At 43.3% G+C, this 25,812-nt stretch overlaps 1 protein-coding gene across 6 annotated transcripts in view; it reads right to left on the bottom strand.

The window, feature by feature from the left end:
* Nucleotides 1-1,769: 1,769 nt before the first annotated feature.
* Nucleotides 1,770-25,812, bottom strand: part of LOC115370359 (mucin-5AC-like) — a 100,073-nt gene continuing 76,030 nt past the window's right edge. For 3 of the 6 annotated variants that reach the window (XM_030067348.1, XM_030067349.1, XM_030067347.1), the window contains 14 exons: nt 20,763-20,945; nt 20,003-20,095; nt 19,644-19,730; nt 18,886-18,919; nt 18,307-18,399; nt 17,744-17,842; nt 16,653-16,691; nt 15,789-15,799; nt 15,158-15,310; nt 14,176-14,307; nt 10,156-12,346; nt 8,450-9,089; nt 7,349-8,269; nt 1,770-5,561 (listed from right to left, as the gene is read on the bottom strand). In XM_030067348.1, coding sequence (XP_029923208.1) covers nt 2,891-5,561; nt 7,349-8,269; nt 8,450-9,089; nt 10,156-12,346; nt 14,176-14,307; nt 15,158-15,310; nt 15,789-15,799; nt 16,653-16,691; nt 17,744-17,842; nt 18,307-18,399; nt 18,886-18,919; nt 19,644-19,730; nt 20,003-20,095; nt 20,763-20,945 — 7,347 coding nt within the window. In that variant the 3' untranslated portion in view covers nt 1,770-2,890. The remainder of the gene's footprint in view (nt 5,562-7,348; nt 8,270-8,449; nt 9,090-10,155; nt 12,347-14,175; nt 14,308-15,157; nt 15,311-15,788; nt 15,800-16,652; nt 16,692-17,743; nt 17,843-18,306; nt 18,400-18,885; nt 18,920-19,643; nt 19,731-20,002; nt 20,096-20,762; nt 20,946-25,812) is intronic. The other 3 variants (XM_030067350.1, XM_030067351.1, XM_030067352.1) reach the window with 3 other exon arrangements.

Here is a 25,812-nt window from a genome sequence, read left to right as displayed (position 1 = left end):
TCACATGTAAAATGTGAGGAAATTGTAGTAAATGGGTCAAACATTCAAAATGAGGTTCCTGCTATGTTTTTTTTTTTTTCCTGCTATGGTTTTTGCAGTTTTAATAATGAGATTGCTGTCAGAGAGGAAGCATGGTCTGCTTTCAGCTGCTCGTTAGTATGTGATGTTGACGGAGAGAGAAGACCATTAAAAAGATAAGATATATCAGCATCTTCATGGTGGAGAGTTTATTCTACTTTGAGATGGTGATGATATCCAGAGCAGCACTCTCCTTCACGCAGCAATAAACTGGTGAAACCCTTGTTCAAATAATTATGATGATAATAACAATAACAGCAATACTAATAATAATATACCCTTGATGAGCTTCCTCAGTAGGATTATGAGCATTTCAGAGAAGGTGACAGTTCACCATTGCACCCAAAATCACATTCAGGACTCCTCTCTCATGAATTGTTGTTGAATTACAACTCAGCTCTGTGGAATACCCAGCTCTGATTGGTCAGCTGCAGCATTCAGGAGGGCTGATGTTTCTAAATAAAGAACAATTTGGTATGGAGGGTCACTTCAAGAATGTTGGATGTACCACTCTGCCAGAAGGTCCGGTCCACTTACTACTGTTAACAGCGACACCTGCTGGAGCCAAGAAGTCACTACAGCATGGATATCATTTTACATTTATTTGGGGAGAGTGGGACATTTGATTCATGTTGGGGGATGAACTGCCATCAGAAAAGAAAAAAAGAGAAGAAAAGAAAACACAGAATTAAGTTGGATTAACATGGTTTGGTAAAGACTCTGAGATTTTCAGGTCCAGGCTCGTTGTTGTGGACTGTTTGTTTTAGCAGAGTCTTCAAGGCTAAAAAAAATCCACAATGAATATATTCTTTTTGTCAAATTTTGCAACCTAATAAGTAATAAGCAGGATATATAATAAGCAAGACCCCTCTGCAGGTCTTGATTGCCCTGTTGGGGTTCTTTTTCGATAATTACCGTCTTACTATCTATCAATTAAAAAGAGGAACTGGTTTTCCCATCAAAGCCCATAACATTTTTTAAGGTTTCTAATACATTATCAATGTTTTTATCAATTTTCCCGATGAAGCTAGAGATTCATTTGACATTACATGATACATTATCAACTTACACTCATTGTTCCCATTAAAACCCATTCATTTTTGTATATTCCAGGTGCATTTCCACGGAAGCTGATGACTTTTTGACACTTTTTTATGCTGCGATATCCACTGAAGTCTTTTCGTGATGTGTTCTGGCTATTTTTCACAGTTTCTGATCATTTATCAGTGCTTTGATTGATTTTCCAACCAAGCCCCATGTGTTTTTTGAAACCTTGAAATGTAATTTCAGTTGTTATTTGATGCCAGGGCCGTGGATCATTTAGTATCCACAGAAACTAAGATCAAATACAGTTTTAAAAATCATTGTGAAGTTGCTGATGCAAGGTTTCTGAGGGACGCCGATGACAGGAAACACTCTCAAGCCAATGAACCACAGAATATATTTACTATGGGAACTAACACAGCACGAAACACACAGACATCCGCTTGGTCGGAAGTTAAAGGGGAACCTCCCAGACAAGTCTTGTTGATTTCACACACACACACACACACACACACACACACACACACACACACAGGCACCCAAGAAGCATGCACACGAGAGCTGAGGACATTGTGCAAAATACAGACATTACTTAAGGATATTAAGTGCCGAAGAAAATAAGACTAACTTCATAAATAAACAATAAAATAAAGAGGAATAAAAAAGATTAAAAAGATAGATTATTAATAACCACAGTTATCACCATGCCAAACTTAAACACTGGTTTTGGATAGCCAGACACTGCTGTATATTTAACAGAATATTAAAACAAACGAACAAACAACATAATAAAAATAATAATACATGAAGCAACTGTGATTGCATACAACACTGGCTGAAGGCTAGATTTTCACTGTGTGTTTGGGCTGTTTTGGTTAATCATGACAGATGTGTTTCAATTCATGTGACTCCTTATGATTCAAATTCAAGTTACTGAGAGAACTTTTATCGAAATGTCCAAAATGAATATTGTGACAGAGCCCATCCGAGTCACTGTGTCCAAAAGAAGAGTCCAGAGCCATTCAGAAAGCTAACTGGCCATCGAAAAGCTTTCAGGTTGACAAAAATGTTTGTCTAGGAGTTAAATCCCATTTTAAGACAGATGAGTCTGAGGTTGGATGTAACTGCATCACATCCTGGAGTGGATAGTAAGGATTTTGAGCACTAATCCAGCAAAACTGAGTGGGTGACCAGGGGGGTCCTCTGTTTACAGCCACATATTTTTTAGTTTTTACATTGTTATCAACTCCATTAGCATCCTGAATAAACACTGTCATACTAACAATGACATGGAAGGCACCGACGTGTTTGCCATCAGTGGGAACTGAAGTCAGGGTCTCCACCGCAGATGACCTCATACATCCCAATGGGTCAAGAGGAAAGTCTTTAAATCCATGCTTAACAGACATGATACTGCTTGATATGTCTTTTAGATATAAGGTCACCATTAAACAGAAGCTCCCCTTACTTTGACACTTAGAAGGATCACTTTCAAGCAGTGGATGGGATTACAAAGCGCTTTCAACTCAAGTGGAGGGTTGAGAGTTTGAGTGCAGCTGAGGAAACAGTGCTGCATGTCTGGACCAGTGATTTAAAACCAGCAGTTACACAAAGTTGGTTTGATTCTGAATGTTATGTCCTGACTAGGGAGGGCTGCTTCAGAGCATGTTTGTCTTCCTATACAAACAGAAATACCTCTAAGGCTCCTTTTCAATACCTCCTCTTGTTCAAGTGTTTTTCCTCTCAGTTCACCTCATCCACTTTTTTTTCATGATCTCTTACAATTATGGGGAACAGGAGAAGGAGGAGGAAGGTGTGAAAGTCCATTGATGCTCACTCTCCTAGGCCCCTGCCCTTGTCCAGGGCCTCCGGCACCGGTCTGCAGGGTTTGGGTTAGGCTGACCTGGGCAGTGCTGAAGGAGGTTATTCTGCCACTACCAGCAATCTGGAGGTTGACCGTGGTGGCATAACTGGTCTTCTGGTTACCTGGTTTGGTGGGGGTTGGGTGGTCAGAGGATAAAGGTGAAGGGTTTGTGGACAAGGGGGATGGGGTCAAGGAAAGTGGAGATGTGGCCTTTTGGCCTTGAGGTTGGGGTTTGGCTTGGGGTTGATGGTTTTGGTGATGGTAATGGGGAGGTGGGGGGAATGTCATGCCTGGAGAGGAGAGGACCAGGCATGAAGAGGCAGGGTTTTGTACTGACGAGGGCCGGGCAACATAGGCACAGATTAGCTGGCTTCGACAGTTTCCCTCTTCGAGCTCTGGGTCCCCCCATTCTGTCTGGGTGCCTGATGGTGAGGAGAGAGAATCAGGGGAGGCAATGATGGTGTGAGAGGATGCGGAAAGAGCAGAAGGAGAGGAGACAATGATGGTAGAAGCAGGGCTCCTATCGGGGCTGTCAGCTCCGTCGTATTTGGTCAGGAGCTCCCGTACATCTGGCCAGGGAACGCTGGTAAAATGCTGTCCAGTGAGGGTACCCTTCCCTGGGGTAAGCCTGCTGGGCAATAGGGGGGACTGGAGGCTGCCCCGGGGGCTCAGGCAGGACGGCGAGCTGCTGTATGAGGACCATCCACTTTTGGGGCTAGTTAGACCGGATTCCTGCTGATCAAAAGACCCTCCACTGCTGGCACCAAAGCAAAGAGACCTGCGGCTGCTCTCTGCCCAGGATCGTCGCAGTCCACTTGCGTTGCTCCGGGCCGGGCTCGGGGGTCTGTCTGCCAGGTTGGAGGAGAAAGTCAGGCTGCTTCCTCGGGGTCTACGGAGGTTCTGGGAGACATTTTGGGAACAGGTGGAGGTGGGAGGACAGGAAGCAGAAGGGGAAGAGGCTCTGGAGCCTCGTAGAAGGACAGAAGAAGAAGATGAGGTGGGGAAAGATATTGAGGTGTTGTCAAATGTTGGTGAAGCCAGGGAGGAGGAGACGGAGGGGGAGGGAGAGGAGCAGGTGAGTCGGGGGTTTCGAGGTTGAGGAGCAGCAACGTTATTTGTCCAAACATTCACTGACACACCTATAGGAGGCGGGGAGAGGATACGAGGGCTTAGACACGAGGAAGAGGACCCCGTGGCTAAGTTCATTGAGGAGAACCGGGGCAGCTCCAAGGTGAGACCCAGTGGATTATGGGGACTTGCACCTCCTAACCTTCCACTCCTAGGGTTAGGGGGCTTATTCGCCATAGGAGAGGAGTAATTATGTTGAGGAGGTGGAGAGCAGAGGCGGCTGAATGAGGCAGGAGATGGGGAGGGGGACGGAGATGGGGACTGAACACGTGAGCTGGGTTCGGATGCAGAGAAAGGCCGTGCAACTCGGTTGTGAGACCCTGACCAGAGAACATCATGGGATTGCTGGGTGGTTATGGCATTAGCACTGCTGTTAACTAATGATGTCCTCTGCTGACTGATGGACCAGTTCCCATTACTGAGGGCACTGTTAACATTACTGCTGTTTATGCTAGCTAGGCTGCAGTTAATGTTGTTGTTGTTGTTGGTGTTGAGGTTGTTCATAAACTGTGATGAGTTGGATGTGGGGACCGACTGGGAGCGAAGGAGAGATGGTGAGGAAGAGGAGGAGGGAAGCTGATAATGGGAGAGGTTCACTGAGGGAGAGGGAGAACGCTGGGAGCGAGAGGGAGCAGGTGATTGCACTGGAGAGGGAGAGGAGTACCGGAGAGAGGTTGGGGGACACCTTGGATGTTGGTACCCTTCTTTTGGGCACCCTGACTGGGTATGAGCAGGCGAACTGGAGCCCTGCTGGATAGGAGGGATTTTAGGTGAAGGGGAGCGCAGTCGTAGGTGGGAGGAAGATGGCAAGGAGGAAGATGGGGACAGGGAAGCGGAAGGACCCTGGTTTCCTGTTGTTGGGGGTGGGGCCTGTTGGCGAGAAGTGTTCTTTTTTGCCATACTCTGGCTGATGGACTGGCTGATACAGGAAGCAGCTAAAGATCTGGTGAATGCAGAGGACGGGGTAGGAGAGGAGGCAGAAGCAGTACGGAGGGAAGAGGATGGTGTGGGAGAGGAGGGAGGACCGGCTCTTATAGACGAAGACCTCTCAGAAGAGTGAGTGAAAGCTGAGGAGGGGGTGGGAGAGGAGGGAGGGGCAGCTCTTATGGATGAAGTCCTTCCAGAAGAGGGAGTATGGGAGAAACAAGGAAGAGACCTATGAGTGGTGGTTGGGGAGGTGAAGCCTCCAGGAGAAGAAGGGGTGGGAGAAGACCCTGAAATAGCCCTGAATGGTGAGGAGCAGGGAGGTGCTCGGACGGAGGAGTTGAAACATGCCGGTACAGGGGACGGGGAGTGTTGTTTGAGGCTGGGTCTGAAGGCTGAGGGGGGCATGGTGAGTTCTGAAGCCTGGCCAGGGGTTTCGAAGGCAGGGTTAGGGCTCTCCACCAGGTTGGTGGTCTCCGAGGTGATGAGGCATCCTGAGTCTTGGTGGTCTGGTTCTCTGGAGCTAAGAGGGAAGAGGAAGGGCAAACAGAGGAGGAAAGGAAAGGAGTGTTTCATATATTCTATATGATTAATTTAACTCAACAAAAGAAATGCCAGAAAACTATGCAGAACCCACAACTACAGACAGAAAAGGAGCTTTGCAAGGCTCACTCTAATGGAATCATCAATCAATATAAACTGTTACGATAATGTCATGTAGAGATCAAGCTTTCTGTTTGCCATCATTAAAAGTAAATTGATTGCTAAACACATAAATTTTGTTTCAGGTAGCAAACAGGCTATCAGGGACTTTTCTAACTTTGAGATCAGTTGTGGTTGTACTTTTTTCTTTCTTTCTTTTTTTTTTTTTAATAATCTGTAGATTGTAAATGGTGAGATTGCAACTATTGTCCCATTGCTCTGCCTTCATTGGAGGTGAGCCAACTAAGCCTGATAGTGGGGATAAAGTGCAACTGAACTGAGAGTGTCAGGAGAGATCATGACATAACAATGTATCAGATTTTACTTTAGTTGAAGTATGACAAAAACAGAAGTTGATATCTCGAGATAACATGGCAATTAAGTTATGATCTTGAAAGAACAGCATTAAAAAAAACAGAATTGGATAGTAATAGAAATAGAAAAATGAGCCTGTTGATGTACTTCAGGTACACTCACATAGAGGAGGAAATTAGTAATGTAATGTAATTATAATGTCTTTATTTATTACTCTGACATATTAAGGTAAACATCCAAGTAAAGGGATGGCAAAAAACACCGACTGGTTTCAACTGGCACAGGGTATGGCAAGGCTCCATACTGTTGTTCATTTTTCTTGACAGTTAAAATGTTGGACTTGATTTTAGCCCACAAAAAGAAGAATGCATTAGAAAATTATTGTCATTAGTAATTTGCCAGAGCAATGTGATTCAAAGCAACCGCTGCCTGAGGGAGTTTCCACCACTTGAGTGTTTTGTAGATAAAAGCCAGGGTACCGCGGTTTACTGCAGCTCTGGAATTTGGCAGCAAAGTGCTAACAGCACTAAACAAACCAAAAGGATGACTAATTTTAAATTGGAGCTGATTTCAACTTTATGTTTATTTTATTTATCTGAGTATAAATCAAACACTAAAGTGTAAAGCAACTGCAGGAGAAGGGATAACGGCATATTGAGAGAATCATAGTTCAAGCATCTTGAACTCCAGGAGAACTCCCAGAGTTATCTTCTAAAAAGTTATATCTACATTTTGAGAGAAAACAAATCTTTGAGTTCATTATTAAATATCTTGTAAATTTAGAGGATAGTTGATTGATTGACAGATTAATTGATTGATTGATTGATCAAGGCGCTTCAGCGAACATTCGATCTGGGATTGCATTTCTCATTTGACTTATACATATACAAAACACTGTTTCAGTCTGACCCTGTTGGAACGTGAAACCGTGTATCTCTGGTTTGATGGTAGCTGTACAGATTCACTGTTCAGAACATGGTTAGGGTTTGAGAGCCTCAGGATGTTGTTATGATAGGCAGATTCATTAAGTTTGTCACGAGGTCGTCTTACAATCTTTGAAGAAGTTTTCATTTGATGTAGCGATTTGTATTTTAATGTACCTTGTGGCATTACAGTACTGTAGAACGCTCATAATACTGTCTGCAACCAAGGACTTAAGTGACCTACTCTCCTTTTAAAATGCAAAGATTTATGGTTGATCATTAGTGAAAATTTCTTAAAATGTATTCATAATACTATTATTATTATTACACTATTTATTATGTGTAATACAATAATCTGTCCCAAACATACCTATAGTCATAGGAAGTGGTGTTTGTTACGTTCCAGGTGTTAGACAGAGCCCGTTTGCCCATAGCAGTGGGAAGATCTGCAGGCCTCTGGCTGGTGAATGTTGGTAAACAGTCCACAGATTGCACCGATGGAGGACGGGCACTGGCAATGCTATCCGGGCTGCAAAGTGATGACCATGGGCAGGACATAGAGAGCTCCTCTCTCGCTTTATAACCCTCTGGTGCCTCAGTGACTGTGTGGCAAGCTGCTGGGAGGTCAGAGGTCATGGGTAAGGGCTGAGTAGGGGGTAGTCGAAGTGCTCCTGAGGATTCATAATTAAGTGGCTCTTCTGAACATATCGTTGAACCTCGAAGGGACATTTTTCTTTCTGACAATGAATCAAGCTCATGGCCCTCGGTCTCACTGAACTTCATCTCTTCTTTTGGGGGTTCAACTTTCTGTGGACCTCCAGAGATGCGTGGGGCCATGACACCCCCCTCCCCTAGGTAAGGTGCTTCGTCTCTGGACAGGCCTGGATCTGACACTGTAGCACTGTGGTACTCTGTTGGAGCCTGGGACTGTGCGGATACCACCATCAATACTACCTCTCCTTCTCTGTGTCCTGCTGAAATTTTGTATTCAGGTCCTGCATGAATACTTTGTGTAGAGGGCATAGCTTGTACATCTTTGGTTGGCTTATTGGCATTGTCGTTGTATCCTGTGGAACACTTGTACTCAGGTTGTTGTGTATCTCGCACATCTTGCCCAAATTGTAGATCTTGTAAATCTTGCAGACATTCATCCAGTCCATCTCTATGTTCCGCTGTCCCTCTAGATATCGTCCATCGTGGGGTGCCGTGTACTGACTGGGTGACAGTGGTTACAGACATTGAGTCTTCTCTCACTGAGTACAAGGCACGAACAGCAGCATCGGGCTCTGGCCTGCAGAGAACCAAGGGGAGAACCAGAGACTCTCTTAGTATATAACACCAGACTTAAAAAGGCATCAAGTACAATTTTTAAAAGAAACCAGAACATACATGCATGAAGAGGTTCATAGTTTTGAATTAAAGATTAAATAAAAAAAAAAAATACAAAGAAAACCATATGTTATCCACTCACCTCACTCTTTTCTCTTCAGTATTTGAATGCACCTCCCCGTTACGCTTCACCGCCTCCTCCTCCTCTTCCTCCTCCCCTCCTGCCTTCTGCTCTGGCCTTTGGACACCTGAGTGTGAATATTTGGCAATCTCAGAGGACAGAGCACTGCTGGTGGAGCTGTTTTCCAGGTTCGAGCTTCTGTATGTGGGTAAAGTAGAGGAGCAGTTCCTGAACACAGTGGAGCCCTGATCCAGAGACCTGGCAGACGTCTGGGGGCTGCCGCTAGAAGAGCAGCCGTGACTCGAGCTCTGATCCTCAGGTCGTGTCTGGAGTTGATCTCTGGATGGTGCAGAGGTCAGGGGAATGTCAGCGGAGGCGAACCCGGGGCTGTAGCTCTTATCCTTGGCTAGACTGGATAACTGATCCCTGGGCAAGGTGGCAAGATTTTCCCTCGATGTGGCAGAACTCAAGGAGGCTTCGGATCCGGATTGACTGGCCTGAATGGAATCTCTTTCTTGGGACAGGGCAGAGATAAAGTCCCTGGGCCGGGAGAAGGTGTATCCACTTGTCTGGTGGTGATGGGGAGGGGAAAGCTGCTCTCTGACAAACACATGACCAAACAGCAGAGGTTCACAGGGTACTACTACCATCTCCTGGATATCTGCAAGAAAACCACACAGAATACAAATGCTTCAGCACTGAATCATTTAGGACTGTGAAATAGTCACTGTGTAAACAATAATGAACACCAATTAGCACATTCATTTAAATGAGACCTCACTATGGCTGGATTGTTTTTTGATAACATTAATATGGCCCGGGTCAACACAAGGGTATTTTAGGATACTTTCTGATTTGTCATTTTAAATCAATCAATTTGTAAATACCAATCAACAAATCACAGTAGCAACTAGCCTGGTGCTTTTCCTGTATTTCTGGCTGATTCCACTTAATGTCATAATTTATCATGAATCATTAATTTATCAGTTTTTCATAGAGACCGCTTATTTTTTTTCATCATACACAGTTCATAATAATAAGATATAAATATTTCAATCTGTGGAGCCAGATGTGACGTACTTGCCGGATCTGTGTCTGTATCTCTGACATCTCTTGAATTAGTGGGTCATTATTGCAAAATAAGCCCCAGTAAGGTAAATCAATATCCCTCATCCCGCACACAAGCTGACAAGGCTCCATGTGTGTTATACTGCATAATTTTTAATTTAATTTTCATTGCTAGGAAACGTGCAGATGTGTGACAAACGCATGAAAAGCAAAGCAATGAGCAGTCTCCGGAAGTCTTCTGGAGGGACGAAGCTCCATTCTTCCAAAAGATAGTTTTTAACCAGCAATGAAATATTTTTTGCTCACTGAATACTAATTAATTAATTAATAATTTAATATGTGTAATAATTTACAATTGAATTTATAATTAAAGTAAATTTTGATATGATAAAAACCTTTAGATGGCAACAGTAAATGAATAAAATGGACAAAATTTGTTTTCAAAGTGATATGATTTAGATGTAAAATAGTAGTTTAGTCGTTTGAAATTTCAGGATGCATTCATTAGCCAATCAGGCCAATTGACCAATTATTTTGCTATTTTGTGCCTAAACACCTGGCAAATGCTGGGACGTGTGTATATGACATTTTGGGGGGGATATTATTCTACGTTTCAGTGCTAATCTGCTGTGATTTAAACATCAGAAAACACTACCTACCATTTGTCAGGCTCTCTGCTCTTTTTATCACTGTCTCCTCCATCTTCTCCTCCTCCTGGATCCTCTGGTCCTGCTGGTGCTGGCTCGCAGTTTGGGTTTGGTCCTGGCTGTAAGCTTTGGTTTGGGTCTGAGTTTGGTAATGGGTCTGGGTCTGACTCCATGTCTGGCTTCTGGTTTGGATCTGCTTTTGCTGCCTGGTTTGTGTGACCATTAGGCTCTGAAGCTTGGTCTCAGAGTGAGTTTGTGTTTCATATTTGGTCTGTGTCTGGGTCTTTGATCGATGTTTTGCCTCTGCGTGAGTCTGACTGTGAGATAATTTGGTCTCGGTGAATGTTTTTGTTTCACATTTGTCATATTTTCCCTGTCTACTGGTTTTCGTGCTGCTCTGATATTGGCTCTGGTGTCGCGTTTGTTCCTGGTACTCGGTTTGGGTCTGTGTCTGAGTCTGGATATTGGTTTGGTTCTGAGCTGGTTCGCTTGGCCTAGCTGAGGCTGATGTTTGATTTCGACCAGCACAGGCCCGTTTCTGATGCAGCGGGACCTTCATGGTGCTGGCCTTGGCGCTGTACATCCGGGCCAGGGTTTGGACCTTACTTAAGATCCGCTCTGAGTTCTCCATCAGTGCCGGGTCCACCACTGGACCGGCCTCGAAGAGCCCGATGCCAGTCACATCCGATCCAGTGCCCTCAAACAAGGCCCGATTCGCTGAGACAATCCTGGAGTGCCGGGACCAGCGACCCACTTTGATCTGGCTGGGGAGACCCTGGAGGATCCCACTGGGATTGGCCAGGTCTTTGTTCTTGGTTCTAATCCAGCTGGACTGGGTTTTGGTCTCAGTTTTCTGGTGCTGGTCTGAGGGTGGCAGAGCTGTAGCGGGTTCTTTGAGGTTTCCTTTGGGTTCTGCTGGCCCTGCATGGTTTGGCCTATGCCCATTCATAACAGGTTGGTTTCCAGCGCTGGTTCTGGTTGTTTCGTCCCTGTGTTTGTCCTCTTTGATTATGAATATTCCCTCTTGGTGTTCGGTATGCTGTGGTGGATTTCCCACTTCAGTAGCAGCAGTAGCACTTGTTTTCTCCTCTCCTCTCTCCTCCCATCTTCCCTTCTCTCTCTGCTTCACCCCCTCCATGCAAACATTTCCATTTTTGTTCAAAGTCTCCATCTCCTTGCCAACAGGTCCACTTGGATTTGACTGCAGAATCTTTCCCACTTGGCTTTGATTCTCCCCGCCGTCAACTGCAGAGGAGCTTGTAGACTTAACCAAATCACTTTGCCCCTCTGCCTCTCCATCCATGGAGCTGATTGGTTTATTAGCCTGTCCATCACCCTGTCTCTCCAGTGACAGTGGAGATGGAACAGAGGTAGGGCTAATGGGTGAAGAGGGCTTTACCTCTCCATCTGTCCCTCTGTCACCTGTGTCGTCTGTTTCACACACAGGTCGTTCACTCTCTGGCTCGCCTTGGTGTCCGCACACATCAAAGCGAGACACCGACTCCTTCACCAAGCCCGAGGGGATTTGTGAAAAACTGTTGCGTCTCCGTGATGCCTCCACCTCCACCTCCTCTTCACCCTCTTCCTCCTCCTCAGCCTCGGCTGCTGCCTTGTAGTAACTCCTGATCTTCTCTATGATCCTCCTGTCGCTCTTGGTGAGTTGTGAGAATGTTTTCGGTGCCGAGGGGCTTTGGACGGGGCGATGAAGGAGCGCTGGGCCCCGCGAGGAGGCAGCCTCTGTAGTTGCCTCCCCCACAGGTGAGTCAGAAACGCCACCTGGCTCCCTTTCTTTCTCTGTCGGGATGGGGGAATGAAGATCTGAGATGAGTAGAGGGGAAGACACAGGCGTTGGGATGTCGGCACTCTCCTTGGCACCTTCTTCCCTTATTTCTTCCTCTTTTTCCTCCCTGCTGTCCATCTTTACTCCCTCTACCTCTTGAGCCAACTCAACTCTCTCCCCCACTTGAACTGTCTCCTCCAAAATTTCTTGGACTCCATTTCTAGTTCTTTCATTTTCCACTCCTTCTTCCTCTCTGGAGCCATCATTCTGGCTCTGCTCGGGGCTGTTGTCCTCCACCTTGGCTTCATCCTGCTCATGTTGCATTGTGGGTTCTTGCTCTGGGCTTGGCGGGCAGGCGACCGGGGGCAGCGGGCAGGTGAAATTGGTCTGGCTGGATGGAGGCGAGCTCTGTGCTGGCTGATCCTTTTAAAAAACAGACAACAACCTGTTAAATTAATGATTGCATTATTCACACAGTGTGTTTATTTAAATGTGCTGGTTGCTATTCTAAAACAAAGTCAAAAAACATAAAGTCAGTTCCTCCAGTTGATGAGCAGTTCTTGCCTCCCTCCTCTCCTCCTATTGAATAAACAGTAGCCAAGACAGTAGAGAACAGTAGAGCAGAATAAAGTTCTGCACAGCAGAGTAGAGTATGACCAAAGCTAGTGGAGAGAGAAAGCCGAACTACAGTCATTGGCTACTGTGAGACAGAAGAAAAGAGTACAGTACAATCTTTTGGCCATTGGGGGCAGTGCTGAGTGCTTGCCAAACAGAGCAGAATATATGCCAGTCAGTTTGCCTTATTCACCTCGGCACCCTGTTTGGTTAAAAGATATCATGAGAGGGGTTAGACAAGGAAGTGCCATAGACTCCATGTTAAAACTTTGCGATACTATTTCAAGAGCAGGGTTGAAATGACACAGAGAAAAAAAAGTGCTGTGTGCTGTTGACTGGCTGCAGAACCAGAGGAGGAAAAAAATCATTTTGTTCCTAAATGGGTCCAGATTTCATTCATCTAAGCTCAGAGAAATGTGGATGTCTACTCATTTTCACCAACACACAGAAAAAAAAATATTATAATGTGATGATGTGAATGAAGTGTCACTGACCACTGTTCATTTGACTCTGTTTAGCTCAGTTTGAGTGCAGAGTGCAATCAAGTGGTGGAAAGTAGAGCACGGTACCACAGCTTTGGCCCTATTGATGAACTATCAGCAGTAGTACTTTTATTAAGTCATCACACACAGAACAGCAAGTATAAACAGTCAGTATACAGACAGCATAGTGCAGCAGAAATTACTGTAGCCTACAGGCTACAGTGGAGTACAGTAGATGACAGTAGGTTACAGCAGATTATGGTGAAGGACAGGAAATTAAGGCAGACAACTCCAGATTACAGCAGATTACGTCCGATGACAGTAGAGTACAGTAGAGTACAGTAGATTACGGCATATGACAGCAAATTAAAGCAGATGACAGCAGATTAAGGCATATTACATTGTATTATATCAGATTAAGGCAGATGATAGCAGATTGAGGCAGATGACAGTAGATTGCAGTAGAGTACATTAGATTACGGTAGATTATGGTATATTATGGCAGATTACAGCATATTAAGGCAGATGACATCAAATTACAGCAGGCTGAGGCAGATGACAGTAGACTGCAGTAGAGTACATTTGATTACAGCAGACAAAGGCAGATTGTGGTAGATTAAGGCAGATGACAACATATTACAGCAGATGACAGCATATTAAGGCACATGGCAGCAGATTAGGGCAGTTGACAGTAGACAGCAGTAGTGTACAGTAAATTACAGATTAAGGCAGATGACAGCAGATTAAGGCAGATGACAACAGATTAAGGCAATAGAGTACAGCAGGTTATGGCAGATTAAGGCAGATGACAGCAGATGAAGGCAGATGAGTGCAGATGACAGCATATTAAGGCAAATGAGTGCAGACTAAGTCAGATAAATACAACATATTACAGTAGATTTAGGCAGATGATGGCAGTTGAAGGCAGATAATGGCAGATTAAGGCAGAAGAGTACAACATATTATGGCAGATTAAGGCAAATGACAACAGATTACGGCAGTAAAGCACAACTGGTTACGGCAGATTAAGACAGATGTAATCATATTAAAGCAGAGTAAGGCAGGTGGCAGCAGATTAAGGCAGTAAAGTACAACAGATGACAGCAGATTAGGGCAGATGACCTCAGATTAAGGCAGATGAGTGTGACAGATTACCAGCTCAGTGTGTATGGTGGTCAGCCCCTCCCTGGCTCTGCTCTGGTTGATGAACTGCAGGATCTCCTCGGTGATGGACAGGGTGGGAGGGGGGCTGAGGGGGGGCAGCTCCTCTTCCTCCTCTTCCTCCTCCTTCTCAAGCAGGACACCAACAGAACAGATTAGAACAGAATAGAAACAAAAGACTGATATCACAGTAGCACGGCACAAAGGTGTACACACACACACACACACACACACACACACACAGATTACAGTTATATATTATTTTCTTTATTGTTTATTCTATTATGATAACAAATTAAGTCTACTCTGCTCTGTTCTAATCTATTCAGGCATACACTATAATCTATTCTGATCTAAACTAATCTAATTTTATTTTAACCCTAATCCTAACCCTAATCTAATGCAGTGTAATGTGACCTAATATTTTATCTAATCTAAACTACCTTAATCTATTCTAAAATCAACTTAATCTAAACTATCTAACTTTATCTAATGTAATCTAATTTTATCTAATCCATCTAATTTTATTGAATTTAAACTACCATAATGTAATATATTCTAAATTAATCTATTTTTATCTAAACTCAAACTAATGTATTCTAATCAATCCAAGATAATTTTATCAAATTTAAACTACCATAATCTGATATATTCTAAATTAATCTAAACTAAGTTTATCTACTCAGTGGTAACTTTATCTGATCTGATCTAATCTAATCAGTCCAAGATAAATTTATCTGATTTAAACTACTGTAATCTAATACATTCTAGACAAATCTAATCTAATCTAATCTCATCTCATCTAATCTAGTGTAATCTAATGTAATCAAGATAAACTACTTTTATCTCAAATAAACTGTCATACTGTAATACTGTCATTTTATAGATTCTAACCGAATCTAATTTAATTTTATCTACTCCACACTAACTTTATTTAATCTAATCTAGTGTAATCTGGTCTGATGCCAGCAGATACCTCCTTGCCGTGGTCCCGGCCCGGTCTCGGGGGGGTCGGGTCCAGCTCACCGCGCTCGGCCTCCACCTCGATGACGGACGATGCCAGCGTGCTGCTGCTGCCCGCTGAGCCCAGGCTGTCAGCTGGGCACAGCTCGCCTTCGCTGCCCGCCTGCTGTAGCACAACAACCAGTCAGAGCACGTTACACACACACACACACACACACACACACACACACACACACACACAGTATAACATGGACCTTCCTCTGTCCATCATCTTCTTCAAAAATGAGAAGCCTGTGGCACCGGTTGTTTGGTAGAGTAATGGTAATTAATTAAAGACGCTATCTTGTGTTTGGACAATCTCTGGAAGCAGCTTGTTGATAAACTCTTCTAATTCTTCTTCTCTTTATGCTGAAGGAACATGAGGCTGTTTTCACTTTGAAAGAATAAACTGAGGCTGCACAGGCAGTGGCGGTTCGACACCAAATTTAAAAGGGGGGGGGGGGGGGGGGGGGGCTTAGCACAAATATGGCCGCAACTTCCAGTCATGACGTCGGCGGAGATCTGCGCTCAGCTGGGTGTCTTTTTATACCAGATTTCTCGGTGAACATGACACATTCATTACTGGAATATGTATTCTGTCTTACCTTCAAAGCTGCTGGTTTCCCCAAACGGAGGGCAAGAGAGGAAGGACAGGAGGAGAAATTGAAGGAAGGAGGGATGAAGGGAGTGAGAGAGACAGAGAAAAGGAAGGAGGGCAGGAGAGGACAATGGCAGATGGAGAGAGAGAGAGAGAGAGAGAGAGAGAGAGAGAGAGAGAGAAAGAGAGTTATTATCAAAACCCTGGACGTCATCACATGAACTGCAATCACCTGTCCTTTTTTGCGTTTTCTTATTGAACATGAAATCTTTATTGCTGGCCTTTTTTTCCACAGAAAAAATCATCATTGGGGCGGCTCACATTTATGGTTTTTGTTAATGAATCATTATGACGGAGGAGCTTCCAGCTGCATGTGTAATGTATTCTATTAATGTGATTTATCTGTCATACAGGCCAACTGCCTGTCCTTGTACCAAGTTCATTTAGGTAACAAGTTAGTTACCTTGAAAATAAAGAAGAGAGATGAGCAGGCCACACAGCACGCTTCCACAAAACATCTTCCTCAGGTAACTTTTTTTAATACACAAATGATCTGTTTTTGCAGTGGTATTTTCCATAACTGGAAAACTAGCCAGGTTATCCAGATTTTTCAGGATGTGTGATAACCGTGAAAAGGAGTCATTTTACTCTGTGCTTTACTTGGCAGCTGTTTCAGTTCATCAAAACAATGTCATGTCAGGAAAGGCGGAGCGGCTTGCCCGTTCACAGCGTTTCAGCTGCAGACGTGCACAGATGCAGCGGCAGTGTCGGGCGCCGCCAACTATCTGTCAGTGACACAAAGACCTTGACCCAGTTTCAGGAGCAGGAAGAGCTCAGTGTCAAGTTCAAACACATCCAGAATCTCTCTTACCGTTGGGATGAAACGCCGCTTCGATGTCTTTGGCAGGAGCTGGAAAAAGAAGAAAGACGATTCTCTCAGATCTATTTGCAGTAATATGAGACAAAGGCAAAACTGATAATCACATCATTAATCCACATTCTCTATACAACGCATCCATTGTGGGGGGAAAACGCAACCTGACAATCATTATTTTCATTATTTGAAAAAGTAGTGATATTTACAACCTCTTTCCAACCAGCAACCAGGGTCGGACCTTGGTTATTTAACGTTTTATTCATCAATTCAATCCAAGTCAGTGAACACGAGTTAATCCCTGGTCATGATAATTCATATACGACCTGGGTCACAATCCGGGAGCAATGCATGACTATGACCTCAGCGCTGGAAATGGGCAGGGCATGTGGCAGCTGTTGGACAATGCAGGAGCTTGACCAAAGTGAATAAAATGTGCCACAGAATCACAGATATGCAAATTTGCGAAAGTATTTGGCAAGCAGGCAAGTTCGGTTTAAGAGGTTATGAGCGGTTCCTGCCCTCAGCAGTGTGTTACTGTGTCAAATACATGCCTGCATCTGCAACCAGTGAGATTATTTGTGGATGGATGGATGTTAGCAACCTGGGTGGGAACACCACCGAAAAAGCCAGCGGGCATCCCTTCGCCTCCTACCAACACGACACGAGTCCCGGCATGTTTATTTATCTATGCTTTTATTGGCTTGGGGTCATTAAGGAAAGTCAGTCAACGCAGGTTTACCCTTTCACACACAAAATCAGTGTGAATGTGGGCGCTGCAGTTACTACAGGAACACCACAGAAATATCACAGGTTGATTTATCCACCTCAGCGGAGAACCCCACCCTCTCAGACCCATTTGCATAGGTCATTTGCATATAGAGCGGGAAACGGACAGATTGACATGTGGTCGCCTCACCTAAGATGCGTTTTAATCCCAGCTGGAGACAGGGCCTTGGATCTGGATTGGGGGTTTAGTTCCTCTTTAATAGCAACTCAAAGTGATTTACTTTCACGTCAAAGCTTCTGTCGTTTATTTTCAGAGCATGGGTTTCTGATTTTGTCGTGCAAAACTTCAGTCCACCCACCTGACTGCCTCCTGGTGCGTCTGTACATGTTCCCCTCCAGCAGCAGAGGCAGACTCTTCCTGGTTTTCTCGGGCGTGAACGTCAGCAGCTCCGGCGGCTCTGCAGCCACAAACACAACATTCACTTTCATCACTTTTCATCGTTTTTAAACTTGCAAAGAGTTTGGGAGGGAGCATTTCCATTTCTTCATGTAGATGTTGGGGACACGTCAAAATGAAAAGCGAAAAGCTGGGACACAAAAACGAGCCTTTTAGGGCAAACTGACACAAATCAACATTCAAAAGAAATTAGTAAAAAATTGTGAAGAAATTACCAGAAAAAAAATATTAAAAACCTATCAGAAATATGCAAGAAATTTCAAGAAAAATAGCAGAATATTAGCAGGATATTAGCCAAAAAATTCAAAGTATTTAAATGAAAGAGGTTAAAGTATTTCTCATGTTGCTGAGGACCCCCTGCGGGACCCTCAAGGACCCCTGGGGGGTCCACAGTTCCCACTTTGAACACTAATCTGTATGTGCAAATGCTGTCGGTGACTCTCTCTGTGACGATCTGAGGCTGACCTGACTGGCGGCGGCCGCGGTGATATGCCTGGATGTCGTCCAGTCGTGGCGAGGCGGACGACTTCTTCAGGTTCTCCTGGTCAAACTGAGGAGCTGAAAATACACAGGAAGTGACGTCAGACCAGAGAAAACACTTGTTTGTAGTCCATTTGCCCATCAGACATGCAATAAGGAGAGAAAAAATAAATACGAACTGTGTGTGTGAGAAAAAGAAACAGAAAATACAAAACATTTCACCACAGTGGAAAGTGGAGACAATAAGAGTTGAACTGAGTGAAAAAGAGCAAAAGACAGAAGAGATATGTACAAAACACAAAACACAAAAATGTAACAGTAATATATATTGCTATATTGCTTTTAGTATTGCTTTTAAAGCATTTTTTTTGCACTATTTGATTGTTTTTATATTGAATCTTTTGCACTGTTTGCCCCATGGGTAAGGTCAGAGTGAAACGTTTTTTCGATTCTCTGTATGTCTGGCACATAACTGCAGAATTGGCAATAATGCATTTTGAATCTAGAACCTATATTATATTGGAAACCATGCAGATAATGATAATGACAATAAAATCATCTCACATTGGCAGAAGTTGTCTCCCAGCACCTGCCTCGCCTGGAGGAAAAATGACAGAGACGTCACCAAATCAACAAGTGAGGAAGATCCTCTTCAAAAGTGCGATCAGTCAAACTTCAGGAGGAATGTGACTGAGGCAGCAGGGAGGCAGAAAACACCTCAAGCTGCAGCTGTATGCTAGGAGCCATAATCATATGGAAAAAAAAAAAAAAAAAGACAAAACTATGCAAAGCTTTGCTAAACACCTTGTAAATGTACATGTAGCATTTGGAGAGAGTTTATTTTCAAAGTGCTGCACATAAAATAATTTTTAAAAAAATGAACGAATGAAAAACGTCACTGTGAACTAATCCTTCAATATCTTTTTCAGTGTCTCCTGTATAGCAAATTTATGATACTTTCCACATACCAAAGGAATTGAAAAAGTAACTTATGGCAAGTTTTGTTCCCCCAGCTGCCTAAACAATTCATAAATACACAGTGTATATTCTCCCTTTTTTCTAAATGGATCCTGGATTTTAAAAACTTGCAATAAACAGTATCGCCAGCAGGTGGCAGCAAACATCAACAGAAAACTACCTGTTGATTTCTTGTAAGCCCTCCAAACTAACAATACAATAGTATGGTTGACTCATCCATTGATCTGTTATGTTTTTCTTAATGCCCTGAAAAGTGACAACACAACATTGCAAACACAGTTTATTTCTCTGTTTGTTACTCTATTATATAGTTATATGGAGAACCATAGATTCTCCCTCCTTACCTTCTGGGGTAGCGAGGCAGGATGGTTCTCCACTATCAGCCTCTTGAGGTAATGAAGCCACAGCCTCTTCTCCTCCTGGTTCTTCGTCTGTATGGGGTCACAGTGTTCATAACCATCAGCATTTACCTCTCCAGGTCTGACATTCTGATTTATATTTTTATCCATCCATGCTGATGACAGAATATGCCAACTAAACATCTTTTTAAAGGGATATTTGTGGTGCATGTCAAAGCGCTGATTAAAGTAAACCAGTTTAAATGTTTTGCTGTATATTTTAACATGTCTGGACCATGTGCTGCTGTTTGCAAATAGTTTGTAGCGTAACACTGTGTGATGTCATGTAATGTGATGTAACTCACCTGCACGACGTGCTGCTGTTTGGGAATCGTCTGGTCTGACACTTTGAAGCACAGAGGATCCTTCAGGGTCTCCACTAACAACAGATTACAGCACTGCAGGGGGGGAGAGAGGGCAACAAAAAGATTGATTTTACTATTTACCATCTAATCAAAGGCTGAAGTGAACCGACATTACACCACAGTAACAATTTACATATGGACGGCAGGCTGATGGCAGACAATGTCATGGTTAAAGAGGATGTCCTTCACCTGCGGGACCCGGGTTTAACCCTGGCCACCCACCCACCCAACCTACTGATGTGTCCTACTAGCTCCTGACCCTGACCTCTGACCGCCATGGGACAGTGGGGTGAGCAGAAAAATAAATAAAATAAATAAATGCTTATTTGAAAATGAAGCTAATAAAATGCAAATATGAATCTAACTCTACTTTTTCAGGGAAACCATTAGAACCAATGGAAGGACCCCTTGAACTACCTCAAGGACCACTGCAACTTCCTCAGAACCCCAAAACCCACCTTGAAAACCCCTGGAAATGTTTTAAGAACACTCTTGGACCTCTGGCATGCCCTTTAAGACCCCAGAACTTCCCAGGTACCTCTGGAATCCCCTCAGGGACCACTAAAATAACCTATAGGACCTCTAGAAGCTACTAAAGAGCCCTAGAGCGACCCTAGCAACTCTTGATCCCATTTTTGAAACATCTGAGGAAAGGAACCACAAATTAAAAAAACTATCACATTATGTTTTGTTGTCTTACAAATATGTGTGTGCTGTAGACAAAGTGTTCCAGCCTCTTCTTGGCGATCAGCAGCATCTTATCAAACAGGAAGAAAGCTCTCTCCTTCTTCACCCTCTGGACTCTGAAGGAACCTTCCAGAACCAGCTCTCCGAACCCGCTGAGGTCCGGTCCGGTCCAGTTCACCAGGAGGGACTCTATTTCCTTGGTTGGGGAGAGGCGAAAGGAAATAGAGGTTAACCAGAGGAAATCCTCCAGAATCAGCTTTCCAAACCAGCTGAGGTCTAGACCGGTCCAGTTCACCACGCAGCTTTATATTTCCTGTCGGGCAAAGACAAAAGGTCAAGGATTAGAGGTTTACCACGAGGAAACTTCTGGAACCAGTTCTCCAAACCCGCCGAGGTCTGGACTGGTCCAGTACACTGAAAACGACTCTGTGTGTTGGTAGGGAAAAGGGGAAAGGTTAAGAGTTTGGGGTTAACCAGCAGGGACCTTCTGGAACCAGTGCTAGAAATCTTCTGAGGTCTGGATCGGTCCAACTGAACAGGAGGCTTTCTATTTCCTGCTACAGAAGAGCTGAAAGGTCGAGGATTAGCGGTTAAGAAGAAGGGACTGCTACAACACTAAGGTCTGAGTTGGTGCAACACCACCTCCTGGCTGGACAGTGGGCAAAGATCAAGAGTTGAACCATGAAGAACCTTCAGGAACCAGGGGCCACATTACAGATAATTAGTATCTTAAAGAAGAGGAAGAGTCTATGATAGGATTTTTAAATGATGAATGTTTTGTCATCAAACTGCAAAACATTGCTCCATCTGCCATGATCCTTGCAGAGAATAGGTCCTGCCTGTTGACATTTAGTTGGTTTTGTAAAAGTAATAACAGCAGCTCTACAGATTAACCAGGTTAAATAGTGAAACCATTTGGACGGTTAATGCTGATCTTAAAGTTAGGATGTTTGACAAAAAAACACATTTTTCCTGTCTCATGTTCAGACTGAAACACTGACTTAGGGAACTGTTAATCTGTAATTACTATTTTCCCGAATCAGATCCTAACCCTAATTGCCATGGTTACTGAACAGTAAAGACAGGATCTGTCAGTAAGTTAGGAAGTTTCTGTAATTTGACCGCAGCTCTTCACCCTGATATCTGGAACAGACCGATCCTGACGGGAAATTTCTTTGTACAATCTTAAAGGAGTTTCCTTTTCCTGTTTTCCTTTTCCTGTTTTGGAAAAGCAGATATATGATGCTTTTTGGTCCTTTGAACTGTGCTGAAGTCCAAGCTTTAATGTAATCAGAGTTAGACAGACAGACAGAAAGAGAGAGAGATAATTTGGAGTTTATTTTATGAAAGATAAAACAATCCCATTAAAGGCTAAATAAGTTTCCATCCAGGCCGGACTGAACGTTTCACCCCCCCGTCCCAGCTGCCAGGAGGTCAGAGGTCAACACCTGCACACTTCCTGCTGCGAAAACCCTCAGGGGTTAAAGGTCAAACTTATGAAACACAGTCAGCTGCATCCGTCAGCAGTTCTCCTCAACACAATCTCAACCTATCTATCTATCTATCTATCTGTCTATGTGTCTGTGTACCTGTCTACCTGTGTGTGTGTGTATTCACGTGTTTGACCATGTTATTTTGTGAATAGTTTGGCTGCTAATAACAGAGTCGGCTCTGCCACTAAATGACAGGTCGTCAGGCTACATAACACAATCCCAGCTGTGGAGATGACCTTTGACCTCACACAACCTGCTGCACCAGGAGAGAGAGAGTGAGAGAGAGAGAGAGAGAAACAGCAGTAGAAAAAGAAAAATAGAATGAGAAATATGTATTAAACCTCAGCAATCTTAGAGAAAAGATACATAAACAACAAATGTCAAACTGATGGATGAATTTGACATCGTGGAACAGTTTGTTCCTGTTAATCTGGTTACATTTGTTTTTATTTGGAGGGAAGTACATTAGTATTTAATGTTGATAAAGCATCAACTACCTGAACTGAGCTGAACTGAGCTGAGGGGCGTACAGTGATGTCTTCCAAGAGGCAAAAAAAAAAAAACAAAAACAAAGAGAAAGAGAAGAAGAGAGAAATCGAAGTAATTCCAGGAAATGAGCGTGACGGGCAGAAACAGAAACATTAAAGGAGAAACGAGGCAGCGATCAGAGGAACAGAGCAGAAATGACAGGAAAGGCGTTGAACTCGGGCAGAGATGAGAGGATGGAGCCGACACACAACCTCAGATCTGTAAACGCTCCTGAACGTGTCGACATGTGAAGGAACAACTTAATAGCATGTTGCCGTGTGTCGGCGATGACGAGAACACGTGGAAGCTGTGGAATGCAGAGGGAGCTGTGGAGTCTGACACCTATAGGTCACCCGCCCGACCCTGTGTGTGTCTTTACAGGCCGACAGGAAACCTGGTCAGCAGCCAGGAGAGAGGCAACAAAGTGGCATCTATCACACTCTTATGTAACATGACGTGAGGTCCAGATTTTGTGACATAACACAAACACACATTACAGCGTCACTAGTGTCAGGTAGAGGTGCTAAATGCAAATACTGACTCCAGAATAAATGCATCTTAACAGCTGCCAGAGGCCAGATCCACACTACATCTGATACAAATTTTATGCTTTATTTTCAAAATGTAAAGACAAGTCAAGTAAAAGAGAAAGTAAGCAGAGATAAATACTCAAGTAAAGTAGGAATTCCTAAGCTGGTGTTTTCAGATTTACACACCTTGGAGACTTTCTGGAAAGCTCCACTTTAGTGGGTGGAAAGCACCAGCTTGGTGTGGAAGAAAAGTGACAATGAAGAAAAAAAGACGCATTTACAAATTAACCCGGCTTAGCATGGACGAGGCCATGGTGTGTAATTTTTTCGTCCCAGTTTAGGGATTCTGGCTCCACGCCTTTAATGTGAAAATGAATAAGTGTATAAAACAATGTTAATGTATTTAACTCCAACAGTAGTACTGAGTGTTTTTACTTTTCATGGCTCCTGTGTTCCTCTAGTGTGTAGCTTCTGTTTTGACGATGCGATGGAAAAACAAAATCACCTCATCATCATACATGGAATTCCAGCATTTCATGGCTTTTTGAAGCGAGGACACTGCTAAGCATATTCTTACATTTTAAAATGTGTAATTTCTTCATCATATTTCATCTCCGCTGACATCATTTCACTTATTTTAATAACAGAACGGAACAGAACTGAAAAATCCAATTCATTTTTTTCTTGGCAAATTCATGCTTTTAAAATGTGTCCTCTCAGAAGCCATATAAGGAAGAACTGTCAAATTTTGATGTTGACATATAAAATATTACAAATGCATCCGTTCACATAAGTTGTGACAGATTTGCATTTTTTGTAGAGATTATCAAGCTGAAGTAGTTCAACAGCTCTATGTTTGAAACAGGTTGGGTATGTTCCCAGCAGCAGCAGAGGCCAGGTCCTGCACTTCCTAGCAGCTCGTGTTGAGTGCTGCTAGTTTAAACAGAGGAGAGCGGCGCAGACGGGATAAATGTTGTCTTAGAGTCTCCCAGTAGACCAGTAAGTGTCTGCCCAGCTGGCCACTGGTCAGTTTGCTCAGGTTTCTACTAACAAAGTCTTAGAGTTGACCGTCTTTTATTTGAGTTTGACTGCAGCAAACAGGCCTGTCAGAATATTTTAGAGCTGCTTGTCCACTGTTTAACCTCTTTTACAGCAAAACAAGGCCTAGGCATCTCTTCGTCCACTAGATGAGCGTGTGACTAGTTTTAACCTCTTAAGCTCCAATTTTACAGTAAACTTCTACTCAAGTAGGTTCAAAGATAGCAAAAAAAAAAAAAAAAATGAACATCAACATAGTAGGACAGTGTCACAGCCATGTTGTGTCTCTGCTGAAGCTCCTTTACACTGACACTGAGGGAAATATTCAAAGCCAAGATGCCGTTGTTTCATGGCTGCAGAATCACATCAAATAGAAAAGATCTTCATGTCTTGTGCATCATTTCCCTGGAATTCAGCAGCACATGTTTGGGATCTTTGGAAACCTCAAGATCTTGACTAGAAGTTAAAATAATGTTCTGTGGGTTTGAACAAAGCTTGGTTGCACAGTGATGACAAACCCACCTGTGGGAGTGGTGGAGTCCAAGAGGTGAAACTCAGAGGTGGCAAAAGTACTGACATTCTGTACTTAAGTAGAAGTAAAGATACTTGTGTGAGAAAAGACTCTGGTAAAAGTAGAAGTACCAATTCAACTTCTTTACTCAAGTAAAAGTAAGAAAGTACAGGCTCTGAAATGTACTTAAGTACAAAAGTAAAAAGTAAAAATGATTTTTTTTTTTTTTTTTTACCATTAATGATACATATACCTTTTTGATAACTTTTTGGCGAAAAAAAAGTTTAGGGCACACAAAACAGGAACATTGCCTCTTTTATTAACAACCTGCAAAGTGCTGGTACAGAGAGAATGAAAATCACGCAACATTCTAGTTTTGCTGCAAGCCCAGTTTCACATAATAATCAAGACTGAACTGACCAGAGGTCTTGAATGAGTACCTTGATAACAGCTTTGGTACTCTCAATACTTAATATACTTAACGTATATGACTTTTAACAGATTTTTTCTTGCTTCTCCGATTCTGTTTTGTTGTCGGCTAACGTTATCTTCCCTGGCAACTGTCTTCCTCCATGTCTCCAGATTTCTCTATATGGTTTTCTTTTTCTTAACTGCTCTCACGCCCCGCGCCCTCTCTCCCTTTCCCTCTCTGTGCAGGGTTTCCTCCAGGATTTTTTGAAACTGTGGGGGAGGGCTTCAGCATTAATGTTAATAATTTTTACCACGGATCTTTTGTAGCACAGAGGAGATATGCTGCTCAAACACTCAGTATGTAGTGTTGATGTATGTTTATGTGTTGTAGAACATAATAAATTATCTTGAAGGAGTAGATGTTGACTCCAATAATTTAAAAATATGTTAAATTATTATTTGTTTTAAAAATGTAAATTACTTATCAAACAGACCTAACAATTCAACTGGCAGTGACTGAGCAGTAGTATGCATGTGATAACATAGAATGAA

Source organism: Myripristis murdjan, chromosome 13 (genome assembly GCF_902150065.1).
Source record: "Myripristis murdjan chromosome 13, fMyrMur1.1, whole genome shotgun sequence".
Lineage (NCBI taxonomy): Eukaryota > Metazoa > Chordata > Actinopteri > Holocentriformes > Holocentridae > Myripristis > Myripristis murdjan.
The sequence above is the reverse complement of the archived record's forward strand: the minus strand, read 5'-3'. Positions and strand labels throughout refer to the sequence as shown.